At 41.6% G+C, this 16,561-nt stretch overlaps 3 protein-coding genes and 2 long non-coding RNA genes across 9 annotated transcripts in view; 2 read left to right on the top strand and 3 right to left on the bottom strand.

Moving 5' to 3' along the window:
• The window catches only part of LOC128895198 (JNK-interacting protein 1), a 10,510-nt gene extending 4,642 nt beyond the window's left edge, over nt 1–5,868 (bottom strand). Inside the window, exons 1-3 of one of the 5 annotated variants that reach the window (XM_054157589.1) lie at nt 5,422–5,868; nt 2,065–2,289; nt 714–955 (exon numbers count right to left, since the gene is read on the bottom strand). In XM_054157589.1, coding sequence (XP_054013564.1) covers nt 714–955; nt 2,065–2,289; nt 5,422–5,504 — 550 coding nt within the window. In that variant the 5' untranslated portion in view covers nt 5,505–5,868. Of the gene's footprint in view, nt 1–713; nt 956–2,064; nt 2,290–2,522; nt 2,671–5,421 lie in introns of those variants that run through there. The other 4 variants (XM_054157592.1, XM_054157590.1, XM_054157593.1 and 1 more) reach the window with 4 other exon arrangements.
• A 3,159-nt stretch (nt 5,869–9,027) lies between these two features.
• LOC128895197 (tryptophan 5-hydroxylase 1) lies at nt 9,028–14,538 on the top strand. The gene is made up of 12 exons (XM_054157588.1): nt 9,028–9,610; nt 9,959–10,063; nt 10,207–10,420; nt 10,752–10,855; nt 10,967–11,034; nt 11,117–11,167; nt 12,106–12,204; nt 12,279–12,325; nt 12,386–12,521; nt 12,803–12,929; nt 13,260–13,489; nt 13,888–14,538. Exons 1-12 carry the CDS (start codon nt 9,512–9,514, stop codon nt 14,231–14,233), a joined length of 1,626 nt encoding a protein of 541 aa, XP_054013563.1. The 5' UTR covers nt 9,028–9,511; the 3' UTR covers nt 14,234–14,538.
• Nucleotides 9,693–10,271, bottom strand: LOC128895229 (uncharacterized). The gene is made up of 3 exons (XR_008461733.1): nt 10,135–10,271; nt 9,862–10,056; nt 9,693–9,783 (listed from the first exon to the last, which is right to left on the bottom strand). It is a non-coding gene; the product is annotated as an uncharacterized LOC128895229 (long non-coding RNA).
• LOC128895228 (uncharacterized) lies at nt 10,305–11,166 on the bottom strand. The gene is made up of 3 exons (XR_008461732.1): nt 10,745–11,166; nt 10,520–10,678; nt 10,305–10,443 (listed from the first exon to the last, which is right to left on the bottom strand). It is a non-coding gene; the product is annotated as an uncharacterized LOC128895228 (long non-coding RNA).
• A 695-nt stretch (nt 14,539–15,233) lies between the features above and the next one.
• LOC128895223 (prefoldin subunit 4) lies at nt 15,234–16,257 on the top strand. The gene is made up of 4 exons (XM_054157649.1): nt 15,234–15,372; nt 15,453–15,557; nt 15,643–15,759; nt 15,891–16,257. The coding sequence occupies exons 1-4, from the start codon at nt 15,334–15,336 to the stop codon at nt 16,041–16,043; spliced, it is 414 nt and encodes a 137-aa protein (XP_054013624.1). The 5' UTR covers nt 15,234–15,333; the 3' UTR covers nt 16,044–16,257.
• Nucleotides 16,258–16,561: the final 304 nt, after the last annotated feature.

Genomic DNA, 16,561 nt, shown 5'->3' with positions numbered 1-16,561 from the left:
GGGATTCAACAATGTTGCAAATCGCTCCCCGCGGGATTCAACAATGTTGCAAAGTCGAGTTGATTTTTCGGATTTTGTCACATTTTGCCGAACTTCTGAGTTGGCACTTTGTTGAACTTTTGAGCTTCTGCAACTTTGTTGCAATATTGAGCGGAGCAATTTGCAACATTGTTGGAATTTTTAGTGAAACGAAATATCCCATGAAATGAAGGGAAATTAAAGGGAAATATACAAAGAAATGGAAGGAAATTAAAGGGAAATATACAAAGAAATGGAAGGAAATTAAAGGGAAATATGTCAGGAAATGAAGGGAAATATACAAGGAAATGGAAGGAAATTAAAGGGAAATGTCACGGAAACAGAAGGAAATTAAAGGGAAATATACCAGGAAATAGAGGAAAATTAAAGGGAAATATACCAGAAAATGGAGGGAAATTAAAGGGAAATATACAAGGAAATGGAGGGAAGCTGATAGGAAATCTACCAGGAAATGAAAGGGAATTAAAGAGATAATTTTCACGAAGCTGTATATGATGTCACTGTTTTAGAAAATCTTATTAAAACTATCTTAAAGCATGATGATTTAGTACTTTACTTCTGAAGTAAGTAAATTTATACATAAAGAACAAATAAGTTAGAGGTAAAATCATCCTCCCTTAAATTAAAGTACTTGCGAAGGAAGAATGAAATAATCACTAAGAGTCTTTCCTTACATTTTTTCGTCTTAGGTATCTCCGGTAGTCTCCGACGTCTCCGCTCGGTGCCGCCGCTTCCTGGACGATTCGAGGGCACGTGTTCTGGCGTAGGCCAGGAGCTCAAGCTCGAGCAGGAATCGCCTACGTCGCTGACGACGCTGTCTCTGCCACCGTTAACGGATCCGGAAGTGATACCTCCACCTGGACCTGGTCCACCGACGCCTGCCGATCGACCCCTGCTGCTCAGTCCACCGAACAAGCTAATGTCACCCAAGGGTAGTCGTGTAGTGAGCTAAGCTACCTTTCACCATGCCTTTCGAAGTGTAAATTCAACGGAAGATTCCGCGATAGCAGATCACATTGCGAATCAACTCGAATGCAGGGACAAAATAGTGTATAAATGGCTACCCGATATAAAGAAATGCTTTCTCTAGGGTGCATTCTTAAAATTAGAAGAATATTGTTATCTAGAAATAAAAGTGGAGGAGGACTTAAAAATAATCGAAACCTTGTGAAAATATGAAAAAGAGGTCGTAGTTTAGTTAGATAAAAATTCATTCCTTCTTGCATGCAGAAATCACAAGAATCGGTCGTTGAAGTAATCCAAGAAAAATCGAACGACTAAGTACAAATATTTAACACTATCTGTCAATTTCCAATCGAGCGTATGCTGAACAATATAATTGGACGATCAGCGTGAAGATCAACGTGCAATTATTTTGAGCCGTTCGAGGTGAATCGTAATTGCACGTCGATGCTTCAAGAGGTAACTTCAGAGCACGAAACGAGGAAAAGTTCACGCAGATAAGACCGTTGTTTAAATTACATTTTTAACCGAGCATTTGCTATTAGAAATTTCCATATATAGACAAACTATCTTGTCCATCTCTGTTATTGGACATTCTATGGCGACTGCTATCTGAAATTCTATCTGATAAAAGCTAGAACGATCGAGTAAACTTATACTCCAACGGCGGATATGTACGGAGCAATATGCATCTGTGTTTGTCCTCGATTCGCTTTAACTTGTAGAAACAACTGGTACGTTCGTAAAAATTGTATTTATTAAAAATGACACTGTGGAATTTTCTTCGCAGTCATTCTTAAAAAGAATTATCCTTATTTGCCTCATTAAGGAACAATAATATAAGAATATTTATTATATGAAATAACTTTTCATAAAGGAGGTTAATTTTTCAATCCCTACTACCTCGAAACGAAACGCCTAAATTGTTTTGTCATTGCGTTACCATGCATTCGATATATTTTCCAAAGAGTTCACGGGTAACTCGAACTCGTCAAGTATCTACCCGAATCGAACGACAAGAGCAATTCACAGGCAAGAAAGAGAAAAATGATCTACACTTACGAGGTTACCAACCTAAAGTCGCTGTCGGCGACGATGGAGCAGTTGTGGTCGAGGTCCTCGCTGTCGTCCCCGGAAGTGTGCCCGCTCTGGTTGTCGTGCCGATGTATAACCACCACGTCCTCGTCCTCGGAGTCGCAGGGGACTCCGTCGCAAGGTCTGCCGACCTCACCGTCGCTGCCCTGCGACGAGGTCGGCGAATCATCCATCATTACATCGTGGACCAGCCTGTGCCCAACACCAATTCGTGCCATTAAAACTCATTTTCAATGAGAGATAATAGCTTTTAATGTCGTTTCTCGTATTTACAGATAAGAGTGTATAGTAGGTTAACGAAACGTTGTAAATAGTTGTAAATAATAAATCTCGTATTTACAGTGAAACTCAGCTCAGTTATTATTTTCCCAAAATAAATCAGAGAACCAAAGGATTAACATATTACATATGTAATAGTATTGTACTGAGAGAGAGAGGTCTCGTTTCGATTGAAATTTCGAAGAGGATCCGATGCGTTGGTACGTCTTCTGTCTAAGTATTATCCATTTAAACGACGAGGCGGATCAAAGCTCGACGTGCTGACGCGTCGAAACTCTCCAAGAACACTTCGTCACGAGCGAGAGACACTCGAACACTGTTGACCAACAGGTAAACGACGGTACTGTCTTTAAGCGAGTTCCTCGTGTCTCGAGTAAAAGATAAACGATCGTTTTCGTTTATATTCGCGCCAAGTTTGGGTTACGAAACTTTCGTCAAATCTATTTTCTCCCTTCGAAAGGAAACATGTACGCTTTCGGCTGTGGTATTAATATCTCCTTCATTATTGGCGCAAATTACACGAAAAAATTCATGCAACGTAGTTCCAACTATATTAATAAGCACACAAAGTTTCAGTCTGACGCGTCGCGTACTTCGTTGAATAAAAAATCCCAAAAGTTGATCATGGTTCGAACGAAATTCGGCTCTGCGAAATCTGCAGCGGTGCTAAGGACGCAAGGTGATAAAGACGCAATGCAGCGTCACTAAGGCACGCGTCGAGCTTACCGACGCTCGTAGAAATAAATTCCCTGTGAATATAAAAATGTTGCTATAACGTTCTATCATCGAATCGTATTTACCATGATCGCGAGCAACGACACGACGAATGATTAATGAGTAGTCGGACAGGTTTAGGTTCGATGGATTGCAATTTACTGATTAATGATTCCAGGTGACAATTGTGACTTTTAATACGAGAATAATTAATCATTTAAATTACGTGTATTTATGGTTAAATAATTTTCTCTTTAATTTAGAAACAAATATTGTAATTATCAAGCGTAGAAATAGTGGTTTTTGAGAATGCAAGTCTCCGTCGAGAAAGGCCATAATTTCCGAAGGATTACTCGGGTATAGTTCGTGGAAGAAATGTAGTTATCCCGTAAAAAGCGCATAGTTTATTTCCAGTTTCCTATACGCGATGGGAGTTCCACCAAGCATTTTTTAAAACTTCAGCCAACGGTTACTTGAATCATCGTGTACGTGCCTCTCGCGCGTCTGGATGTAGGCAGAAAGCAGTTTAGCAGCCACCCTACAGCCGAGCGTTTCTTAAACTTTTCACCAGCGACCTCTTTTCACGGGATGAAATTATTAACGAGCCCCAGTTTTACAAAATTTATACTCCCTGTAAATTCGACCATCGAACCGCGGTGATCATTTTAAAAAGCAACCACGCGCTAACCAAAGAATCGCTATCTTTTACGCGCTACAAATATTCTGGTATCTGAGAATAGTAAAAAATTTTACATCAAGATTTTTCACGACGGAAAGTTTCGTACGATACCTCGATGGGTCACGAGCTATAGTTTAAGAAGCCGTGCTATAGTCAACGGACAGCTATCACGTCAAGGAGAAACCTATTTGGTGGTTCGTACTCTTGTTGCACGGACCACTCGAAACTGACTTGACTCGTTCCACCCTGCGTACTCGAAACACGACGAGTCACGAACAGAGAATTTTATTGGAACAATAGATGACGAACCGAATGGAAGCCGCGCGATGATTTATCTGCAACGTTTATACATCTGAACGGTTCGGATGAGCTCCGGACTCGTTCGACCGTGAAGCTTATCTTGATTGCGTAACTTTGAATGCGGCTTTTATCGGGACGAACAAAGGACCAAAATTGGTTGTCTTTTTAAATACATCGTAGGAGTCAGAAACAAAGAACGTGGACTAAGATTACACCCAGGAACGAAATGTGTCTTACTTTTAAGTAATACAGATAAATAATACGTTAACTGTTTATTCGAATAAGGATTATAAGTACAAGTACGTCGATCGTGTTTCCACCCTTCCCCAAAATCGCGCGTTTCGAACGTCAGAGATTAATCGCGGATGTAAATCGTGTTGGACACTTTGGCTGAGAGTGTTATCATTGCAAAAGAACACCGATATTAATTTTCAAGGATACTCTCGGGATATCCACTAAAAAAGAAACGAATTCCATTCTCGTTTTTAACAGGTTATCCAAGTATCGCGTAAACGTAATCCTACTGTATTTCTGACATCTGTGCGTCATTCGTGTCCCGTGGAAACGACACAGACACCACCGACACTAGTTTCGACCGCGATTTTTCTGCGATCAATTACGGACAGCATTTAATTTAAAAATTTATGTACAATAACGTACAGTCAGTTACACAAGTATTCGTACCCTCTATATTTATTGAAATTTGTCTAATTTAAATGAACGCTTCCAGTTTCTAAATAAACTTTCTCTTATAAATATGTACACGAATGAAGTTCACACATGTATATGCGTACAGTCGTTTTCGTAAATATTCGTACCCTCTATATTTACCGAAGAAACTTGTCTAATTTAAACGAACGCTTCAAGTTCACAAATAAATTTGTAATTATAAATATATACACGTGGGAAGTTTATTCACGTGCATATTTATAACGGAAAATTGATTTGGAACCACGAAGCCTGTCATTTGAATTAGACAAATTTCTTCAAGGATGCGAATACTAATGGGACTGACTGTATATAATTCCCCACGCAGAAAATGCATATCGCGGTCAATATCGGTGTCAGTGAAACCTAGTGTCGGTGAGAATTAGCGTCGGTGAATTTTGTCATTTCCATGGGCCCCGAGGTAGCTACCCGCAATGCTGGCGATGCCTCTCGAGCCGAGAGCGAGCGTCTCACCCAAAGGACTCAACCACTCGCACCCAAGAAACCTGGCTTAACGAACTTGAATCAAGATTCTCACGGGGTCATTTGTTTACCCGTCGCAGGAAAATTGCGAGGTGGACGAGGGTGTCCATCGCGGATCGCCGATTTCGTTCGCGATAAGATGACAAGGGTGAGGTACTCACGTGTAATTGGAAAGAGGCGCCTTGAGGTGTTGGGGAAGCCTCTCGAAGTAGTGCCGGAACTCCTCGAACTCGGTGTCGGCCATTCCGGGGCTGTCGGTGGGAAAGACGGGCCACAGGATCGGTCCTGAAGACGGCCGTGACGGCCTGGCGGATAGCTGCTCGTCGACCCCCAGGAAACACAACGGAGGAAGATGTCGCTGCTGTTCGGGGGAACGACGTCGCGCGACGACGTGCCGCTTCGACGCTGCTCGCGCGACGCCCTATTGATTTCTGCGTGGTGAGCGCCGCGCACACCCCCGCGTGCGCTAGAGTCCGCTAGACCATCTTCTGCTGCCGCTGCGCGCTACGAAATCGAACGGCCGAGAGAGAGAGAGCTGACCGAGCCGTATCCACCGAGACGCGCGTTCCGCCGATTTAATATTTCAATCGCCACTGGACCCTCGCTACGGATGCGTCGTTCACTGAAACCACGCGATGTTAGTTTCTGGTAAAAAGAGAAACTGCCGAGGGTGATATCTTACTCTCCTCGGTTAGTACTGGCTTATTATTTCACTGGATTTAGTAGCGCAGTCTGCGACCAACTAGGAGCGCCACCTAAGACAATCGATTAATTAATTCTTTATTCGAAATTTGTTCGAATCCGAAAATTCCTCTCGACGAAGAGGTACGGTTAGGTATCGGGGGAATTTATCTTTAATGAAGAAATTGTCCGAGGAGATACATATTCGATTCGTCTTTCCTCGGGGAATAGCTGCTCCACTCTCGAATAGTATACGGGGTGTCTCGCGACACCCTGTGCTGTATGAGATCACCAAGATTGTACTTTTACCAAAATGATAATTATATTTTTGAACGCGAAGACAAGAACAAATAGTACTTCATAAAAAGGCAGCTTCGCGATTGCCTGAAAAATAATTTTGCCTCCTACCTTCTTAATCCCGATATTTTGCCAAGCAGTATCCGAACCTGAGGTCGAAGCAACCAACGAAGGGATCTCGTCTATTTTCGTTTCGTCTACGGTCCAATTAAATTCGTCCCGATATTTCTGGAGCGTCCTGTATACTTATCGCGTATCGACGAAAATGTATTTTACGACGCAAACCGTGGAATCAGTTAACGAGAATGGAGCGGGTCAGGTAAAGGTAGTTGGCGCGCACAACGCAGGAAGAGTAATTAATGTCGATTAATCGAGTTAAAGAAGTTGCCGAGCTTCGAAAGTTAAAGGGGAACACCGTTCGCGCACGGATCGTTCAACGATTTTTTGTTTCTTTCTCGTGGTTCGCGATCGAAATTCGGCGAGTTTGTAATTTCCTAGGAAAACCGTGTACGATGGTCGCGAACTCGCGGTGGAACCGAGCCAAACACAAATTCGTACGTTTCCACCAAAGCCGATCGTAGCCATCCATAACCCTCTTCGTTCTCTATTACGTCCGTCCTCTTTGTTTGAATCGGTTCCTTCGTTCGCGCTGAGAGCACGCCTCGAGAGGATCCTCTTGTCTGCAAACAGCGAATGCCCATCGTCTTGCTCTTACTTAGAGTTTCCTGACGATTTTTGCTAATCGATTGGCTCGTTTCAAGAGGTCGGTCTGTATCGAGACCCCGGTGCCACCGAGTAAAGGAGTAGAAATGAAGTCAACTGGAACGTTTGCGAGCAACAGGCGGCTAGACGTTTCCGGCGGTTGCGCGTGTGGAATGTAAATTCCATTTTGCAAATTCTGACCGAAGGTGTCTCGCTTGAAAAGGATCGAAGACTACACATGTATCGCGTCTGCACTAATGGAGGCTGGGATCTGTCGATCGATCGATTCGTAGAAAGAAATTCTTCGTAAATGGCATTGTAACATAAATATTGCCTAGAAAGATAAAAGGGCCTAAATTCGCGTTCCTTCTCTTCCTGATTCCTTCCTGTTCCTTGGCACTTGATCTCCGAACCAGCCTTCGTACCTCGAACAATAGAGAAATTAGAACGTCCAGGTCCGAATTCAATGGAATATTCTGACAAAGCAGACATCTGCTTTCGCAGATAATCTCTGTGTGGAAAGCAGAGGGCCTTTATATGCGGGTGGCAAAACGTTGTAATACGACTGACACGTTGAATTGACGCTTTATCTACTCGAAGCCTATTTGTATTTAATTTGATTACAATTTCAGTGTCTAGATAGATGAATCCATTAAGCGTATTATCGGCTCTTGATATACCCAATATAGACACTATTGCAGACCCTTTGACTGCAGGAAGATTCTTACTGAAAATTCCAAAAATATCAGTTTATAGGGAATGATGAGAATTTAGTTTTAAAAATAAAAATTAAAAAACTTAAAATACCTTTCTCCCATGTATTCCTTTTTTTTTAAATTGTTCGCAGTCCCGTTTAAAGAGCACTGCCACTTTTCCAGAAAAATCTTCGCGTTCACCGCCGGGGACGACCCGGACCATAAACGAAGGATCCTTTCCACGGATCGAACGGTACTCTCAATTCTCTTAATGCCACAGAAACGCCCGGTATAATTTAGCGAGGGGTAGAACCGGTGGATGGTAGCTGATAGTGGTAAGTGATGGACATTGGTAATGTGCTGCATCTGCTTTGCCAAGAAGCGGGGAAGCGTTCTCGACCGTTCGAGCTTTTATGAAACGCTCCCTTTGTTCCAGGGAAAGAAATACAAAGCGAGAACGATTGTCTCGTTGAAAAGATATTCGATTCTTCCAAGGAGAATTCCTGCCCGGAAAATCACTTCCTCGTCTTCGGGGCATGTTTGACATTCGTCGGTGATGTAACTTTAGTCGTCTTCGATCCCGTGGTACCGCGTGATTTACGGTTCTGCGCGTGGAGATTTTCGTAACAGCTTTTTTTTTCGTGTATTTTCAGGTGCTATTTACCACGAATATATTTCTGTGAATTTGCCTGTATAGTCAGAAACATGGATAACGAAACTATCCGCTATAGTTTTCATTGGAATAATAGATCGAATGGGTATATTTAAACAGGAATATCGAACAGATAAACTTCACTAACACGCAAACATAAGATACACTTAACGTAAATGTATGCGAAGAAAAGTAACACGTGGTTCATCCATCGAACGTTCCTGCGTAACTATGCGAAACTAGTTTGAAATGATCTCCTACCGTCGATCGGCGTTCGTTCCCGATCATCGGAAACTTTCGCCGAAAGCCGAGGCTTTGTCCTGCGTTCGACTATAGTATAAGCAATGTATATTCGCGGTGTCGCGAATCGAAAGCGATCGAACGTACAGTTCCTCAGAAATGAATTCCTAACGAACCTCGACTATTGTATATTCCGATATGAATAATAACAATAAACGAACGCGTGGGACTGCTAAAAATCAGCAAATCGACAGATGAACGCGTGTTTCTTCCGCGTTCGACCAATGCGAGTCTCCGAGGCTCCTACGTGGGCTCGAACCGAGAAAAAGGAGACTAAAGTAAGAAGAGGATCGAGGATCCTCGGAATAAAAGAAAATAACCCTCCGCGGGTGGTTACCAGGAGACCTTGCAATCTCTTCTCTCGTTCATCGTCGCGCCAGCCCTTGCGCCACCCACATTTCGCGGGCTCCAGTGACGTCACAACGAATACATTCTGCAACCGGCACAGTTACGGTTAAATGGGGTGAGCCGGCACTCCTGCTTCAAACCCATGAGAAGTCTTATCCGACCAATGGGGAAACTTGCTACCACTGTGCGTCGACCAATCGCGAAGTGATCGTCATTGAGAAGGACGCGTACGCGGAGGGGACCGAGGGCTTAAGAAGAGCGGAAGACACCAGCGGCGGGACACTGTTGCTCGTGGACCTCGAATAGCCGAATGGTTTTAACGAGTTACAAATCGTGCGGGGAACATCGGGGAATCTTGAAATTTGAAAAGATTTTAAATTTTAAATTTAAAGAGTTGCTATTAGAAAAAGAAGCTTCCTTTGGGGGGGCGTAAATCACCAAACAGAGTATTAACGATTTTTGACGGTACTCTCAACGAGTAAATCGTGCGACAGTCGGAGAAGCTTGAGATTCGGAAAGGAAATTTAAAGAGTTGCTATTGGAAGAAGAAGCTTCATTAGGGGGGTGTAAATCATCATGAGTGGATCTGGGAAAGGTTTGCTCGGGGTGTGGCTATACAGAAGAGGGGAACAATGGGCCATCAAGGAAGGAAGTCCTATACACAAGCCGAGCGAAGTACGTCTCCTCCCATCATTGATGTTGAGTGTAGAATATTCGGTTAATTTTGAATCATTTGATAGTTGATTCGAATCGCTGGTTTACCTCGAGTCTGTGTCCAAGGTCCCACGCTGGTGTCGCTAACTGAATTTCTTCGTCTAGCGAGTGCATAGTGTGCGGTGCAAACGTTCCTAAAAATCGGACAGAATTGATATAATTTGTATAAAAATGTAAAAAATTGAGTCGAAAATGTAGAATAAATTTGTTACCATAGCATACTGTTGTTTCGAGCAACAGTTAAAAAAGTAAACGTCAACTGTAAGATGAACGGGAGTAATGGATGAACGTGTTCTTTCGTTCGTTCAGATCCCCATGGTCGAGCGTCGGCCGAACAGCGACAACAAAAATTCCGTCGTCTTTTCGTTGAAAAACCAAGTCGGCGGCTTGGCGCGGGTGCTGCAGGTCTTTCAGGTACGCCATTTGCCGAATGATAAAAGTCGAGTGACCGCGCGTATTCGTCCTAAATACGAAATATTGCCTACCTTATGCCAATCCCTTCCTTGACGTTGACGAAACGAATCTCCCGTGCTGAAATAGAATTCTATCGGTCGAAGGACCTAGGTGTAAACGTCGTGCACATCGAGTCGCGGAAATCCCTGCGTCGCGGTTCCGAATACGAAATCCTCGTGGACGTCGAGTGCGATTCGAGCAGGATGGAACAGTTGACGAGGATGTTGAATCGCGAGGTCGCCGCCATTAATTTGGCCCAGTACGAACAGATGGGGAACATACACCACGCTCCCTCGCTCTCGGCCGCCCCAAGCTTCGGTGAGTCCTTTTTTCCTAACAGACTACGAAAGAGGAGGTTTCAATAGTTGGATCACCGAATAGTGTGACACGATCCGGGTAAAACTAGATAAAACTCACCGAGGTAACCCGGTGTTTTCACTTCGTCCTCTTCTTAGTCGCTGTCCTCTGCGTTCGAAGCTCGTCGGCATACGTTTGCAACTTTGCATATATTTAAGGAGACTTTACTGAATATTTCTATTTCCTTTCCCTTCAACGAATCTCTTTAACAAATTTTCCCTGAAAACTTTCCTTTTTTAATCGGAGGTATAAATCGCTAATAACTCGACCAATTTAAGATCTTACTTTGTAGATTTCAGCGAGGTAGACATGCCCTGGTTCCCACGAAAAATATCAGACTTGGATCAATCTCAGAGAGTGCTCATGTATGGTACTGAACTGGACGCGGATCATCCTGTATGTTTATTTTCTTCTTCTTCTTTTTTTCTTTTTTGTATAGTTTGCGCGCCGGGAGGAGTTTAAAACGCGTGGAATTTTGTCGGAGTGATTATTCTTTGGTGATTGCAGGGCTTCAAGGATCCGGTGTACCGCAAGCGTCGCGAACAGTTCGCCGACATCGCGAGCAACTATAGATAGTACGTCGATAATCGATGATCTAGAGTGAGACTGAACGAGATTATTTGTCGGAATAAATTTAATTTGATTATTGCTTTCCAGCGGCCAACCGATCCCTCGCATACAGTACACGCCGGAGGAAATCAGGACGTGGTTCGTAAATTTATTTTACTGACAAAGGTTTTCTCAAACAAATTTTTTGATTTGTATCTCTTTCGTAAAGCTCATTCAAAAATGCACATTTCGAAAACAAAACTCTAATTTGATCAATTTTTGGCAGAGTTATAGCTATCTGAAAAAGACTTTTTTTTTAAAAAAATCAAAAAAATTTTTTTAATCATCTCAAGCTTGTTGCTCGAGAACAAATTATCGCACTTCAAATGATCAAACAGCGCCTTGATCCTTTTTTTAAATCCACCCAAGCTTCCATATTTAGATCCTTGGAAGCGTTACTTGGGGGATCGATGAAAATAAATGGCGCCATTGTGCGAGATTCCTAGCGTAAGTTTTGCTCGTTACGAGAATTCTTGGTACGTGTTTCCACGAGTACGAGGCCAATCCGCGACGAAGAAAGGATCATCCTTTTCCATAGATCCGCGAGCTTCAGCCACGATCGTGTAACAGTCTTCGAGAGTTCTCGGGCGATACAAAACGATAAGTTTACCCTCCGTCTTCGTTCTTCGGGACGCGTGAACAAGCTAAGCTCGCTCCCGTGTTGAATGCGCCCCTTAATTGTCCTGATTCGATTTAACCTCGCCATCTTGAAGCGACTTCTCTAATCCAGTTCCTGTTGGGTATGTACTGGTGCCAGCAAACGATCTATTCTTGGAAAATCGTCGAACAAAGAGTACTTTGATTGTTGGATCGAGCTTCTATCGAATTGAAAATTTCTACAAAAATATTGACTTGTTATTAGTCGTTGAAATGAATTCTGTGCCTCTCCGAGGCAAACGTATCATTTAATTATAAAGAAAAAGCACGCAACTTTTAATCTTACCTCAGTCACGCATTACAAGAGAGCACGTGTCAGTTGGACAGCTAAATGTTGAAACAATCTGCGTGGTTGGTTGTTATTTACCAACAATTTTCAGGGGAACTGTTTTCCGCGAGTTGCATCAGCTCTACTTGAAACACGCTTGCAAGGAGTATTTGGAGAATTGGCCGAAGCTGGTGAAGTATTGTGGTTATAGGTAAAGCTTCCTCAAAGTGTCGAATTAAATGGAATTCTTAAATATTGTAATATATAATATTTTTTTGTCCACAGGCAGGACAATATACCACAGCTACAAGACGTGAACGCCTTTTTGAAACGTAAGTGAAGAATTATAACGCAATTGAACGATTAAAAATGGAGTTTTGTAACATTGCCAGGAACAACTGGGTTTCAACTTCGACCAGTGGCTGGTTACCTCACCCCGAGAGACTTTCTAGCTGGGCTTGCTTTTCGAGTGTTCCACTGCACTCAGTACATTCGGCATTCGTCGGACCCCTTTTACACCCCCGAGCCGTGAGTACTTTACAACCCAAACATTATGCTTCATAAGGATAATTAGCTTGCCTGTGAGATATTATTAAAATTCATTCTAGCTTCATACATACACTACAGCCTTCCTCTTAGGTGAATAAAAATTAACCAGAGAAACGTAAAGCGTGTAAAGTCATAAAAATGCTTGTACAAGATTATCCTAAAACTAAAATCAATTCAATGAAAATGTTCAATTAAGAAAAAAAATATTAAAAATTGAATTAGAATAGTTTCATTCTGGAATGATTCTTTATTCCATCCAGAGACTGTTGCCACGAACTGTTAGGGCACATGCCCCTCCTGGCTAATCCAAGTTTCGCCCAGTTCTCTCAGGAACTTGGACTCGCTTCTCTTGGAGCCTCCGAGGAGGACATCGATAAATTGGCAACGGTAAGTGTATCGTGCTCGCGGCTGTTCCTTTGTCTCGTTAAAACTTCGCAGAACATTTATCTCCAGCTAATGAAGACGAAAAAACATTATTTACACGCTCAAGCAAGTATGATTAATTTAATAAAAGATTCAACCGTTAGAGCTCCAATCTTCCAACTGAACTTACATACAAATTTTGTTTACCTCCATACTGTTTGCTATTAATAATCAACCATTCTGTTCTGAAGAGAAAATATTTGTTTCGTGATATACATATATATAATAGTATAATAATATATATATATATAAGTAAATAGTATTTAATTGAAACTTATATTCATTTCATTTTAGCTGTACTTCTTCACCGTGGAATTTGGACTGTGCAAACAGGACGGCGTGCTTCGGGTTTACGGTGCCGGTTTGTTGTCATCCGTCGCCGAACTGAAGCACGCGGTGTCCACGCCCGAAAAGACGTTCCGTTTCGAGCCAGACGTTACTTGCAAACAGGAGTGCATCATCACCGCGTTCCAGAACGCTTACTACTACACGGACAGCTTCGAGGAAGCGAAAGAAAAGATGCGGTATAATTCGTTTAAAATCCTTTACGATACTTATAATCATATCGTAGGAATCTAAAAAACAAATAATATCAGGCACGGGGGAGAGATTCAAACCCACGATCCTCGGATCGACAGTCGGTCACTTTACCTACTCGACCAATCCCGGTGGTCTACGATTCGTGTTTTCGTTTGTCTTATGATTCTTGAGATGAATAGTTTCATTCCTGATAACAATCGTTAATCAATCCAGGGATGTGCTGCAATAAGGAGGTAGCACAATTTTTCCAAATTTTCCTCCTTATTGCGTCACAAAAGAAAGGAATGTTTCAAATCCGTGACGTTCTAACCTCAAAACCGTAAAAACATGGAGCTATGTCCTTATTGCGGTACACCGGCCAATTGTTATCGTATATTTGTAGGTCGTTCGCAAATGGCATACAGCGTCCATTCGGATTGCGTTACAACCCCTACACGCAATCGGTGGAGGTCCTCACCGACGCACAGAAGATAACCGCGGTGGTGAGCGAGCTGAGAGGCGATCTCTGCATCGTCTCCAACGCCCTGAGGAAGATCCACGAACAGGACGACACGGTGGACGTCGAAAGGATAACCAACCTTCTGACCCACGGCTTCGAGTTGCACCAAGACAACTCGTCCTCCGATAGCGACATCGATAAGAGTCCGAACGTCGAGACGCCACAGACGGCCGTGGATGAGAATAAAGAGAAACGTCCTCTCGAGGCTGATTCCATCGGTCGCGATTAAAGTATCGTTGAAATAGGCAATCGAAGTGTGTAATGCGTGTTGTAAATTGTTTGTTAGCCGCGTAATTAGGTGTGTAAATGTTTTGTCCGCGTATAGTGACCATTGGAAAGGAGAGAAAATATATTTAATCGAGTCTAATGGAAATTATGGGGTCGACTATGGCACAAATACGTGTATTAATTAATTAATTACGCGATACGCGTAGCGTAGAATAGTTCGTGCTTGTAGAGATTTTGTTTCGGCGACCGTTAAGGCTATAAATATTATGTAAAAACGAAATAAATGAGGAGTTACGGAATGCATAATCATCGTGAGACTTGATTTATTTGGAGACGCGGTAGCTTTACACTTTACACTTTTTATATCTAAAGATCTTATACAAAGTTACCAGCCATTAGCTCCTTATTTTTCGTGACGAAGGATTGTTTGTCACGAATAATACCGATTACCAAGTCTCGGTCGCGCGATCGCTAGATCCATATCGAACGAAGGATCAACGACGAATGAGCTCTCACCCCTTGTATACTTGTGTCGCTCGAGAGTCGCGGCTCGCTTGTGCCTCTCGAAGTAGAGAAGGGGAAGGGCGAACAACAACCGCATGACGCTCAATTCGATTTATTCCAACGGAGAACACTATTTTTGATGGTATTTGTTTGTATTTATTCGTATTTATTGAATTAATTTAAACGATACTCATTTATGGGAAATGGTGTCGCCATCTCGCGGTGAAAAGGCCGAACTAATTTTGGAGTTTGGTCAGCGCCTCTATCGGAAAAACGCTCAAGTTTGTCCTCGAATAGTTGAAGCTGTCACAGCTAGAAGGCGCTAATTCCATGTTATTTACCGACACCTATTGGTACATTACCATCATGTCGGTAAACGGCATGAAAATAGCGCTATCTAACTGTAAAAAAAGGAATTAATCGAGAACAAACTTGAACATTTTCTCGATAGAGGCGCTGACCAAACTCTGCAATTAGTTCGATATTTCACTGCGAGATGGTGATACTACCATTTGCCACCCCACACCCCCCCGTAATGTACTATCTTTCCGGAAATTGTTAATAAAGCGAATATAAACATAAAAAAAGAACGTAAACATGTCGGCACGAAAAAATGTTCCAGCTGGCTTTCAATCGGCAAGTTTGACCTGCGAATTACTTTTCTCATTTATGTTCATAAGTATTAAAATTCATATCTAACCTCTACCGCATTGCAGGATTCAGATGTTTATATTACTTACGACGATCAACTGAAGATTAATAAATTTGCGAGACAGAATGCAAAAATGGAAGATTTGAAAGAAGAGTTGAAAGTTAAACAGGTATAAATGAACGATTCCGATTTCTCTTACCCTTATTTGGTCATGCTCAGTTTTACGTACAAGTGCATTGTTATTCTTTGTATAGAATGAATTAAAAAACTTGGAAGATGCCTGTGATGAAATAGTCCTTTTAGACGACGACGCGAAAATACCATATTACATAGGCGAAGTTTTCATTTACAAAGACTTGGAGACAACACAGGTTTGTTATCATTTCTGTGTAACCTTGTTAACATTGAGAAACTTTAGTTCTGCATTTTAGCATGGCAGATTTAAATCTATTCTATGTTGGTTGTTTATCTACTTATAAAGTAAAGACTTTTATATTTATAGAATTACTTAGACGAGATCAAAGAGAAAAAGAAAATGGAAATCACAAATATAGAAAGTAGATGTGCCGATCTAAAGAACATTATGAGCGAGTTAAAAACTCAACTGTATGCAAAATTTGGTAGCCGCATAAATCTGGAAGCAGAAGAAGATTAATCAAATACGCGCATTATTTTTATATAACTTGGATTAACCTTATTATATAATTATTTTTTCCTAACTTACATAACACATGGATTTTATTCACAATATGTACAGATAAACAATTTAACATCATTTGTCACACATGAGATCATTAGTATTTGTTTATATTAATTAATTGTTACTGTTTGATAATCCCTTAATAAACTTATTACACTTTTTCCACAAATTTTTCTTAATATTACCATCCTATAATATTAATTCTATATTTATACAATAATATAAACATAGATTTATCAATGATTATTTAATACATTAAGCTTTATTTGAATAGTATTCAAGTATTAGGAACTGCTTGATATATATACTCGCTTGATTAAAGGTTGAATTCAAGACTATAGCAACCATACCATTACATTTGGATCCTTGCCAAATTGTTTTCATTACAATGTGCTCATGCAATATGACTCAAAAAAACTACCTCTAAGATCTATATTCATTAAATACCTTTAAGTTACACGTATATTTACGGT

Source organism: Hylaeus anthracinus, unplaced genomic scaffold (genome assembly GCF_026225885.1).
Source record: "Hylaeus anthracinus isolate JK02 unplaced genomic scaffold, UHH_iyHylAnth1.0_haploid 4, whole genome shotgun sequence".
Lineage (NCBI taxonomy): Eukaryota > Metazoa > Arthropoda > Insecta > Hymenoptera > Colletidae > Hylaeus > Hylaeus anthracinus.
Note: the sequence above shows the minus strand (reverse complement) of the source record. Positions and strands in the feature narration are given on the sequence as shown.